The sequence below is a fragment of the Polyodon spathula genome, chromosome 8 (assembly GCF_017654505.1).
Source record: "Polyodon spathula isolate WHYD16114869_AA chromosome 8, ASM1765450v1, whole genome shotgun sequence".
Taxonomy (NCBI): domain Eukaryota; kingdom Metazoa; phylum Chordata; class Actinopteri; order Acipenseriformes; family Polyodontidae; genus Polyodon; species Polyodon spathula.
The window spans coordinates 25,962,313-25,974,735 of NC_054541.1; the positions used below are offsets into that span (position 1 = coordinate 25,962,313).

General features: G+C 36.7%; 1 protein-coding gene across 4 annotated transcripts in view; it reads right to left on the reverse strand.

The window, feature by feature from the left end:
- LOC121319674 (anoctamin-4-like) overlaps window positions 1-12,423 on the reverse strand; it is a 72,144-nt gene that overhangs the window by 29,478 nt on the left and 30,243 nt on the right. For all 4 annotated transcript variants that reach the window (XM_041257344.1, XM_041257342.1, XM_041257346.1 and 1 more), the window contains 5 exons: window positions 3,836-3,942; window positions 2,003-2,058; window positions 1,611-1,732; window positions 1,027-1,161; window positions 55-151 (listed from right to left, as the gene is read on the reverse strand). In XM_041257344.1, the coding sequence (XP_041113278.1) occupies window positions 55-151; window positions 1,027-1,161; window positions 1,611-1,732; window positions 2,003-2,058; window positions 3,836-3,942 (517 nt within the window). The remainder of the gene's footprint in view (window positions 1-54; window positions 152-1,026; window positions 1,162-1,610; window positions 1,733-2,002; window positions 2,059-3,835; window positions 3,943-12,423) is intronic.

A 12,423-nucleotide genomic window follows, 5' to 3' on the forward strand; every position in this document is an offset into this window, starting at 1 on the left:
TGCACAAGCCACTGATCACATGAAAAAATAAGTACAATAAGTGGAGTGCAGTACCTTGGCATAGACACAGCTGTCTGACAGTTTCATGTAGGGACAGTACTTATCACACAAAGGACACATTATAATATCGCTTGCTTGGCAGACTTCTTTACTGGAAGAACAAATACATTAATTACATTTTATTATAAAGCATAAAAGAACATCTCCCAAATTGTTAAATTAATAATAATTCAGAACATTTGAAAGAATGTGCAGTAGACATTTCTACATAATCTGTTGCATCTATTAACTCTTTAAGATGTTCACTCTCACCATAGCCCTACATTACCAGTTCTTACATGGTCATATCTGATAGAAATATGTAGCTTCATTACAAGGATGAACCACTTTACTTAGATACAATACTTACCTGAGGTGTGCTGATACTTGCCTTTAATAATTATTTATTGGCAGGTATTTAATAAATCCATTTCATTAATGTGTTGCTTTTAAAAAAAAAGAAAAGTTGTCCTTCTCTCACCTTTACAACTAGTACCAATCAATGGCAATTAAGTTCTATATTGCATTGAGTGTTTTAAAAGTCGATTAGAAGTGGATTTTCCTTTCATTCAGGGCACTGTTATTTGTAATTTAAGGCCTTGGTGTGGCAGTACAGCAGTCAAAAATGTCAGTGCACCAGATGAGAGGAAAATTAGCTTCCTATCAGCTTTTAAAACAATTGTAAAGGTGAGGGAAGGACAGCTTTTCTTGTTTTGAAATGAATCCATTATCCATTATATCCATCCATTATAAATCCATTAATGAATGGATTTATTTATTATGTGTTGACAAATACTTCTTAAAAGACAATTACAAGTACAAGTATAAGTAACACCTCTAACACTTACAGAGCATATTGTATGTTTCAGTTACTTTCAGCAACAAGGGACTTCTTAGAACCTCAGTGGTTATATAACATGGTGATATACAGTACAACCACACTTATTTGCACCGTTCTATGATTCTGACCTAATCCATTCATGTTACCTGACTTGACAATAATCCAGGGTGAAGGCTCCATACAGAAATACTAGCAGTCCCACAAAGGCAGCTGGAAAGAGCATTCCTGTGTACCAGCCTAGCCAAGCAAAGTACAGACCGATCTTCTCACCAAAATATCGCCTGCGTTGAAGAACAACATTTAATCAACACATGTACAGGCTCTACGTTTATACAGTGAATAGATCATACTTTTTCTCTAAATAAACCCTAAAAAATGAATGTTATAACAGGTCTACAGATAAACAACATAGTAAATAATAATATCCATCTCTTCTATTTCCTTCCACCCACACCTGTCAGATGGTGTGATCTGATAAAGGTCTCGCCATGGGGGAGCTTGCTTACAAGCAAATCTTATTGACAAAGAAACAGTGCAAAATAAATCTTTGCTGCATAATCAGTACCAGTGTCAAAAACCTTTATGTGCAGGAGGGAGGCAGCACAGATAACAACAGCCGCCAAGGAAAACTGTGGTCACGAGAGACTAGGTCAATGTAGTGGAAGGAAAATAATAAATAAATAGATGGCCAACATCCATTTAGGGCTGTCCAAAGTACTGCAGAGTTTACCGTACAAGATCCAGGGGTTGGTATTTATACCAGACTCCCCACCAGGCCCAGCACTCATACAGCAGGTGTCTGTGGTTGTCGGCTCCATGGGTCCTTATTGAGTTCTTACTCCTGTAACTTCCCTGGAAAAGAGCATAGAGTCTGAAAGATCTTTCATCATACTTTAATCTAGTTTTACTTACATTCAATACAGTATTTACTGTTAGGATTAGAGTATAATATCAAAAAGAAACTTTGAGAAAAAAAGCACAGGGTATTGGCAATACATGTTAAATAAATAAATGAAAAAGACAAGACTTACACCCAGTGAAGCTGAAACTTCCCAGCAAGGGAATATGTAGACGCAGGAGTACCTGATAATTAACCCATAATAAACATTAAGAATACATTACCTCATGAAGGGGAAAGGCTGCTTCATAGGAATTATTGCTCAGCAGACGGTTAAGTCCTAGGGCGGCAATAACAAAGATGTTTACTGATTTCTGTTAATACAAGAGAAAAAGGTCAACAAAACTGCCTCCATCATTCAGTGTTGTGGCAGGGTGTGTGCTAAAGTTAGACAGGCGACTAAAACAATAGTCATGGACAATATAAAACGTTTGATTCCTGTTGTTGTTAATTGTAAAATGACAACTGTGTGAGCTATCCTTTCACCCTGTGTACTGGCAATGCAATCCACAATAACAGGTGCTTTGAGAGTTACTTGTTCATTTACTTTCTGTAAATTAAACTGGTTCAAAAGTACACAAATAAACTGGAGGACAAGATTGCTGCACAGTACATAAACAAAATACACTGACGATTGAAGTAGTTATTCCAATTAAAAGCACCTTCTAAAAGGGACTTTATTTCAAATTCCATAAATGCCACTACTCATGTTTCTTTACTGCTAAAACACTTTAGTGCTGCCGAGAGTCTTGGTAATGATTTCAGTGCTGCTTACATTATGAGCATTGGAAAGATGTTGTGTGGGTGAGAGAGAGGTGATTGTTTGGCTCACAGGGTTTGTTTACTGGTAAAAGCCCATCTTTCACTTGTGGGATACATGACTGATGCAAGCAGGGGTTTGGTTAATGGATGATGAAGTAAGAGCTGGAGGGTATTTACAAACATTGGGATGATCAACTAAGCGGTACAGTATATTTAACTTCCATTGCAAACCTTTGGTGAATGTCAAGCCATTTAACCTTACTGTATATCAGCTTTAAAGAGTAAAAAGTAACGGGGTTCTGAAAATTATAGGGTTATACATACCCATGTGTTGCTACACCTGTTTCAATAACGTACCTGTGATTTTTTCTCTTTTCAAAATGTCCACTCTAGTGCACTGATAGTGAATGGATTATTGCCCACATTGTCAAATAGGTAACACAGCAATAACGATCTATGATGTGGTACGGAACAAAAAAGCCAGAGCACTTTTATGTTTTGGTTTTTTTAAATCGCTCTTCCTGCAGTAATTTAGAAGTCAGATCTGAAACCCCAGTGCACTAGAGCAGACATTTTGGAAAGAGCTTTGAAACAGACTTTAAAGTGTAAAAGGTTATAGAATGTTTTACAATGAAAAGAAAAATGACAGGTACGTTACTTAAACAGCTTTAGCACACGGGGGGATGTGTAACACTATATTTTTCAGAACCTTGCTACTTATTCTTTAAAAATGTGCCATAATAATAATAATAATAATAATAATAATAATAATAATAATAATAATAATAATAATAACAACAACAACTATGGGGTGCTAAAACTGCTGACCTAAGGACAATGGATTCAAATTACCAGTGGCTTAAAAATTTGGTGGAATACCCTGGGTGTGAAGAAGAATCTCAAATTCTCTGTCCCATTCCCAATTTTTTTGCAAGCAATTATGCATTTTTTAATGTCACACTGGTAAATCAGCTTTATTTTTCACCTAGGATTTTTGTAGATCTACTTGTCATTCTGATGTTTACCTGTTAGAGGTCTTAAGTTCAAATCAAAATAGAAAATAAACTTATAGTAAGCTGTTAATAATACACGTTCTGGTGTGTATGCATTTCAGAATATATATCAAACAAATTACTGTAACCTGTAAATAGAGATCTCCTCCAACTAGCAAAAACTTGTCACTTGAAGAACTATTTCACAAAGTTCCAGAACCCCTTAGAAGGTGCTTGTTAAGGTACAGTATATTGAGAATTTATCAGAAAACTTTACCCCGCTTTCATTAAACTCTTACTCACCAATTTTATTCTTTCCTTCTTCATATTTGATCCTCTGCAGAATATGATGGACAATTCGGCTTCTTGTGGCGTTATTAAAGAAAGTGTCTTTGTTGTGTATAATAAAGCTGCAACAAGATGGAAGTTTTGATTTCACTGACACGTGTATTAATGTCTTATGACAAAAGCTTGGTTATGGTGTTTTAAGCAACTTAAAAATCTACCCAATGCCTTTGAGCTGGCAAAGCCTTATTTTGCTTATTAATTAATTAAGTAATTAATTAATTAATTAATTAATTAATTAATTAATGTATATCTGTACTTGTGCAACTCTAATTGTGAAAGGGTGTCAGTGCTGCCCCTTTATAACCCTATGGTTACGTTGTGTATTTTGTAAGAAGAAGCAGGCATTTGCTATTTTAACTTACACTGCAACACAGGTTCTACTAAGTGTATGTAAAATGTGACAAATTGTAAGCTGTGCATATTTCAGTCACATCTGTTTGGCAACAGAGAAAACACATAGCCTCTTAAGGGACTTGATTTGCTTCAAGATCAGAGCTCAAGGCAAAAAAATAAAAAATAAATAAATCCAGAAATAAAATACTTGAACATTGCTTTGCTAGACCTAGGGTTCAGAGATTACCTCCTAAATAACTGATCCCTAAACTAGTGTTACCAATAACTCTATCCATGAAAGCCTACAAATACAGTATTGGAAATTAAAGGAAAGTGGAGCTGTGGGACTTCCGAGTGAAGAATTAGCCTGTCCAGAGAGGCTCTGAAAACAGAATTACTAACATGCATCATCCTTAGGGGCTGAAAGGGATGCAACGGGACGAAGGAAGAAAGTTAAAACAGCAAATGATAAAGGAAAGAAGAACATGTGGAAAACAAGATGAAGCACATTTCAATCGAAGGGCCAGACCAAATCAAACTCTGATCCCTCTTGCTAAAGAGTGTTTATGCGGAAATATCGCTAGTTTCCATATCGCATTTTCTTTATCCCGAAACCAAAACTAGCCATTTCCAATCTGCGAAAGGGGCGGAGAGAAGTTTCACAGGAGTAGGAGGGACCACTGAAAGCAACATGAAAACAGACAGTATTTGTAACCTTTTGAAGGGGCGGAAACAAGGCGGTAACATGCGAAAAGGCAGGCAAAGACAATCAGGGCAGAAAAAAAAAAAAATCTATGTTGTACTACTGTTTCATTTGAGAATATCAGTGAATGCTATTGCAAACAACTACTTCTAGTAGTAATAATACAACACAATACAATTTGCTCTTTTATAGTGCTCTTCATGTGAAGCATCCCAGGGCGCTTTGCAACAAGTCCCAAAAACAGATGATAATAAAAATAATAATCAAAATATGTTTATTAATAATAATAATAATAATAATAATAATAATAATAATAATAATAATAATAATAATAATAATAATAATAATCCGTATGCCAGCATCCTCATACCCGACTGGCATGGTGTCTGCCTAGAGCCCTCTTGTGTAAAAAGCTGTATAGCAGGCTATAACTACACAACAAACGAAGATAAAAAAAAAAAAGAAAAGTCCAGTTAACAAAGAAACTCTGTACGCTTATTATTAAAATTAAAATGCTGATAAAAAAAAAAAAAAAAAAAAAAAAAATTGGGGTGAATAGAACATCCAGAAACCAACGTAACACTGTCACCAGGATCAGTACCGGTACATATTATATACAATAAGAAGTCAAATGAAATGCTATCAAGTGCAAAAAAAAAAAAAAAAAAAGTTGATTGCAGACAATTTTTTAAAATTTTTGTGACAGAGTCGGGTAGTTGTATTATTATTATTATTATTATTATTATTATTATTATTATTATTATTATTATTATTATTAATAATAAATAATAATAATAATAATAATAATAATAATAATATTATTATTATTTTGTCTGTCGAAAACCCAAAGCAAATTTAAAAACTTCACCTTGATGCTTCTGAGATGACAGTTAGGCTACCATTATAGGTATTATGTAATTTTGTTATCTATACTGATTTATACATTTGTATACCTGGGAGATAATAGCTGCCAGTAGATCCAGTGCAAAATTAATCATAGTAATGATTTCCATTACATAAGAGAAGGTGTTAAAACTTCATGCTGATATTGGACTCAGCTCTCGCCAAGATAAGCACTAACTAAGACATAGCTTCTTTTACTGTAAACTAACATGATCCATCTACGTTTCCAGCCATCTGATGATGCAGATATCTTTCTGCCTAGTGTTGATGGCTGAAATGTAATGGTGGCTCCAGGGATCAACCACAGTGCAGCCTACCTAGCGCATCAGCATGACAACTGTCTGGACTGAGCTTAGGGTACTTCTCTGGGGTCTTCAAGTGGGCACCTTCCATCCTTGGTGTTTCGTCGACTCGCCAATGACACCTTAAGAGATTACTGTGCTTGAGGTCCCCAACCAGAATCTTTTTGTCTCAACCAAAGCCAGTTGCTGCTCCTCTCTGCTGCTTCAGATAAGTTCTTCACTTTGCATTGCAACTCTTGACCTCTGAATTCGATGTCTGAGAAACCGGGTTGTGAAGTGTGCCACAAATCCTCGACAAGCCATCTCCACTAGATAAATCTGGACTCTCCACTCTTCACTCTCACATTAGTTGAGCATACACCTATTCCACAGCATCCTCCCATGGCACTGTTAACTCTAACAGGTGAACAATGCATGCTGATCCACACCACAAGACAATATCAGGTCGAAGGTTAGTGGTGGTAATCTCAGGTGGGAAAATAAAATAAGCCATCTCTAGCATCTTCCAGTTGTCCTAGACGAGTTTTGGTTTTAATAACTTTTCTTGGTGTTTGCTCCCTTGGATGGAGGAATGATATCATATATTGCTGGAATTGGTGGCAAACTGTTGGTCATGCTGCACTTGTCTTCCAATGCTAAGGCCAAACATTGCAGCACCTGGTCATGACACCAAGTAAACCATCCTTGGCTAAGATCCACCTTATTTCCTGTCAAAATGTGTGTTAATGTAGCTGGTGATGAACACAAAGGACACTACGGATCCTCTCCTACCCATAGATTAAAGAGTATATGGTGATGGGAGAACATCATATGTTGACCTGATGAGGAAACTGATCCTGCTCTGATTTATTGCCCATAGATCTTGCCAGCCGATCTTGCATTGTTCCACAATCTCCCATTTCATCCATTCTCCCTGCTTGGCTTGGGAAACTGCCTTTACACACCTCATCCTCTGCTTTTGCACCTCATTGATTACCAGCTTCCTCTGTTGAGCTGGGGCTGCTTTGTGCTTTGTGCTTTGTAGGAGGAGCTGAACTGAGACCAAGGCATTCTCTTCCATGCTGTATTTGCCCCATGATATCACTGATACGAAGGGCAGCCTTTGTACCTTCCACAGCTTCCTTTGTCACCTACTTTCTTCTAGTTATCAACACAGGTGCTGCCTCCCTCACACATGTGTTGTGTGTCATTTCCAATCGAACCTTGCCACACTTAAACTCCTCAGTTAGAGCTGAGACTGACAGCTGCAGTATCCCTTTACCATACAGTCCCACACTGCTGAGGCAGCGTGGAACTCCTAACCATTTCCTGACGTATGAACTGATTAACGCTTTCTGCTTCTCTACTGTTGTCAAGGAAACCTCATACACAGTGAGTGGCCACAGAAGTCTGCAGTAGACCTAAATGAAAGTACCAGAGTTTAAGTTTGCCCGGTAAAGTACTGCTGTCTGTGCTATTCCAACCCTTGCACTGCTTGTTGTCTCACTTCTCACACATGAACTGTCCTTTAGGTCTTCATCATACCATCTCCCAAGATTTTTCACAGGCTTCTCAGACACTGTTGGTATTGAATCACCATTAATGTAGAACATCTAACATCTAACATCTATCTACTACTTTACCTTTAATTATAGAGATGCTTCTTGACTTAGTGGACTTGAATTGCATTCGTGCCCATTCAGTATTATTGATTATTTTGCCCAATAACTGATCAGTGCAGGCTACTGTTCTAGTTATGATTGTCATGTCTTCCATGTATGCTCTAAATGGTGGCAGTCGCATTCCTGAAGCCAAGGGTTCTCCTCCCACTACCCATTTTGACGCCCAAATAATTACTTTCATCGTCATGGTAAAAGCCAGTAGAGAAATTGTGCATCCTGCCATTATTCCAAATTCTATACATTGCCATGTAGTGGTGAATTGTTAAGTCGAAGAACTAAATTGTAAATCTCTGAATTAGAATTATTAAGTTTGTTATTGTCCTTGGTACACTGAAAAAAATCAAATGCTGCCCAAAGAAGTTCATGTTGTACTGAACAGTATACATTAGCTAAATCCAGGAATGTCACATGGACCTCCTTCCTCTCCTTTTTAGCTGCTAGATCACACTGATGTGCTCGAAACTCCCTGGGAAACCTGGAATACCGGCTTTCTGTACTGAAGTGTCAATGAAGCAGTTCTTCAACAGGTAAGCTGACAATCTCTGAGCAACAATGCTGAAGAAAATCTTGCCTTCCACGTTTAACAGGGAAATAGGGCGAAACTGATGACACTCATAGAATCTTTTTCTTTGGGTATAAAGACCCCACCTGCTCGGCGCCATGCTCTTGGTACAACCTGTTTTTCCCATGCTACTTTCATCAATTTCCACAGGACTCTGTATGCAACTCCATTAGGCCTAGGAGTTGATGACGCCCTTGCCTTTTTCACAGCTTGCTTTATTTCTTTCCACTTAGGTGCGCAGTCCTCCATTTGGTATTCTGGTGGATAGATAAGTGGGATGTCTGACATAGGAATTGAGATAGTATCTGCCTTCTATTGAATCGGGATTGCATTAGCTTTTACTAAACCAGCACACATACTAATATATATCATAACTTTTTAAGTTTGTGTTTAATTAAGTTATAATGTTACAAAATGAACGTGAACTTGAACAAAGTTTGCAACTAAACACATGCTTTTTAAAAAAAAAAAACATTGCGGTATCCAATTGAAAGTAGTCATATGATGCAGTTTTTATTCTTTATATGGAATGACAATTCTACATAGGACAGAACTAAGATAAATACCATCCATGTAAAATATATAATTTGCTACTGAGGTAATGCTAAAAATACCATGAGCACTTATAGCAATGTAATATCCAGGTGGCAAACTGAAGCTTTAATCAGTTCAGTTTGGTAGTGAGATTATTTCTGGTTGATCAATGATGTATTCTTCATGATGTATCTTATCTGGTATATACGACAGCGTTCAAAGTCACACTTGGAAAAGTCTGAATACCGAACTCAGTCTTGGAATAATTTAAACCTACATTCTAGAGTTGGCACAGTAGTGCTTTTCAACACAGCACCTTATCCGCAATACAACAGGGCCAGGCCCCCCTTCCAGCAGGCTGCATGTTTGCCTAAAGTGCATTACCCTGTACCAACTTTCAACTGTGTCTTTTCGCTTTGAAATTGAATGGCTCTCATTAATTCAGAAAACAAAAAAAAAAAAACAAAAAAAAAAACCACAGACATGTTTTTACAATGGCTCAGGCATATTTGCTGTGGTTTGTGTTAGCAATTAATAATTTTATTTCATTAAAGGTTACATCAAATTTCAATTTCTAACTGCACTGATTTTTGCAACTTTCAGGAAACCACTTTTTTTTGTTTTTATCCATACTACAGCTATCGCTAAAAGTTTTGCATCACCTAGAATTTTAGGATTGAGACATAACTTTATAGTATGTCTCATGAACTATGTGAACACAATTTAGATACTGTATTACTTCAAACTGGCACCGCGACACTTATTTTAAAAGTACTGCAACATTTTATTACATAATTTATGACATTTTAGAAGTATCTTGGTTGCTTTTTTTCTGTAATAGGGTAGCCTACCTGTGTGCAGCAGCATGTGTGGCTAACCTACTTTGACTGACAGTTACCGAGAGCTTATTAGGTGGGAGTTGGAAGGTCAGGGGAGTACTGTACCAGTGAATCAGGAGCATGTATTGGTTGTTAAGGGGTGGGACAATGATGGTGTGGCATTTAAATCCAAGAGTGTGACGTAGATGTTTTTTCTGCACCAAAAATTACCTCAGAATATCAGCTTGATTTCTGTAAAAACTACAATATATCCTACTCGGTTATAACTCGGTTACCTACTCAGTCTCACTGTAACTTGCTTGTTTGTAATTTCCCTGCAAGAGAAAAACTAAATCTTCTCATAGATAATAAGGACATTGTTTTTATTTGTACGGGATTGAGTACGGGAATTACAATTGAACTGAAAACAAAATAACAAAACCACCTATAAGAACTTCAGAAGGACTGCTGTTCTGTACATGGTTTATCTTGCTTTTTCTTTCAGAACTGTACTACCATAAAATAAAATGTGCTTACTTAGTGTGTACATTAGTTTGTAATTTATGTGCTAGCTTGAGGCTCCATGTCCCTTTGGGATGTTACATGTACACAGTCATTATTGCACATTTATTTGTTTACTGTGTGTGTGAGTGTTTAGTAGGGGGAGAAAAAAATCCCTTATTGTTTCTTTATTGATAGCGGTGTTTATTTGAGGGCGGCCTCTACTATAAAGCTGACATATGACTGTGGCGTCAATACGAGGGCGTCTTTAATACAAGGGTGGTGTCAAATTGAAGTAATACGGTATTTTATTTAACATCATGTAATCAAACTACAAAATAATATTACAAAAGTCTACCGGAAACCATAATAGTAGTACAATGTTTCATGTTAGATTTCGAAATGCCACATTTTTCAATTTATGTTTTGTTAAGTATATGGAAAACTACAAAGCGGTATGTAATTAAATATGTTAAAGTAGCATTATTCAGCAGATTTCATTCGACTTTATGAAGAAAAATAATTAATTATATATGGTGATGCAAAACTTTTGGCCATAGCCTGTCTTTATACTCATCACAGCATGTTAGTATAAAGAAAATTAAACAAAATATATTGTTTGATGCAGCCGGTTTCATCCCACTCATAATAAAAGATTCAGTGATTGTGAAAACTGCAATGTATTTTTGATCACAGCTTTGCCATTTCATTAAGCCTCCACAAAGATTGTATTTATTTCATACCTCACTAACTCTCTATTTATTAGAAGCTGAGAGCCCAAACACAAAACATAATTTCAGTAGTGCTGATATTTGTTTGTTGGATAAGGCACTATACAGTATTTTTAAACAGATTATGCCTCACCGGTTCTTTTGGTACCCTGCAATACATTGTGATCAAATTTGCCCATATACAGTGTACAGTGTTCCCCCTTTATAACTCTGTAGTCAGGAGACCGTGCTATTTGTGTTCTGCCTAAAAATGAGAATAGCAGTGCTAGTGTAATGGCATACATGGCGACCTCAGCTGCAGTCATGGCCATGAGTTTTTAATCTCATTTCACTGACTGGAGACAGAATCTGTAAGGACAGGGTATCACACAACTGCCTAATATTAAGCGAAGTAAGATCATTAAAAGATACATAATCTAATCAAGCCTACAGCCTTTTATAGAACAATTTTAATACCACCCGGGAACAATTGCTGGTATCTCATTATGACAGAGCTTTTAGTAAAACAATTGGGGTTAGCAAGAAAAAAAGGACAGAAGATTCTGGAATGATGTCATTTTGTAAAATAAATATGAACAAAACTGGGTTATTGTGCACTCTAGAGAAACACACCTAGTCAGGGTGAGGTTTGAACATTGCCCAGGAGATTGAATTTGAGTTTCTGAATTGGAGCAAGAGGTTCATGCTGCATTATGACAGACTCCCAACTTCAGACACTTCAAGAATCTTACTGCAGACCACAAGAATCATCTGGAAATGGACTTCAGCTCCTCACAATCAGTACTTCCCTGTGCTTTACCATACTAGCTTGATCATGCTTTCACAGTGCTTGAATGCACTTTTGCTATGCTTGTACCATGAGTAAATGAGTCTCCTAGTAAGACATATGATCTACAGAGCACTTAATGTGGAACAATTTTAATAAATAATACAAAGTTACAATTTTACAAGAGGAATAGCATATCCATATAAAATAATATTGTACCACCCAGAAACACAATAGTTTCCCACAATATACTATACAATGAGTTGCAATAACCTACAGGAAAATAGTTCATAGTATTTTTTATATGGGTATGAGGCAGTGTAGCAGGGTGAAAGGCACAGGTATGTGTGTGTGTGGGGGGGGATATTGGGTGGCAGTGAGGAGGTTAAATTCCTCCCTGCAAAAACATATGGGAATATGTCTGGAGTGGTCAATTGAATAAACAATGAAATTATTAATTAAGGCTCCAGCCACAAGTTTGTAAATAGGGTGATCACGGGTGTTATTATAGGTAGGGTTGGTGTGCTAGCTGGTTTGTTGTTTTGTGTATTATATGAGTGTTGTAAATAAATGTGCGTAAGCACTTAAACTACAGCATTTCTGGTCTCACCTTGCTGACACGCACACCTTCACAGGGTACTATAGTATTACACTATGTTTTTATATGAGTAAATTCTACTATGTTCCCACAAGAGTTCACAGATATAAAACAAAGAATATATTCTAATA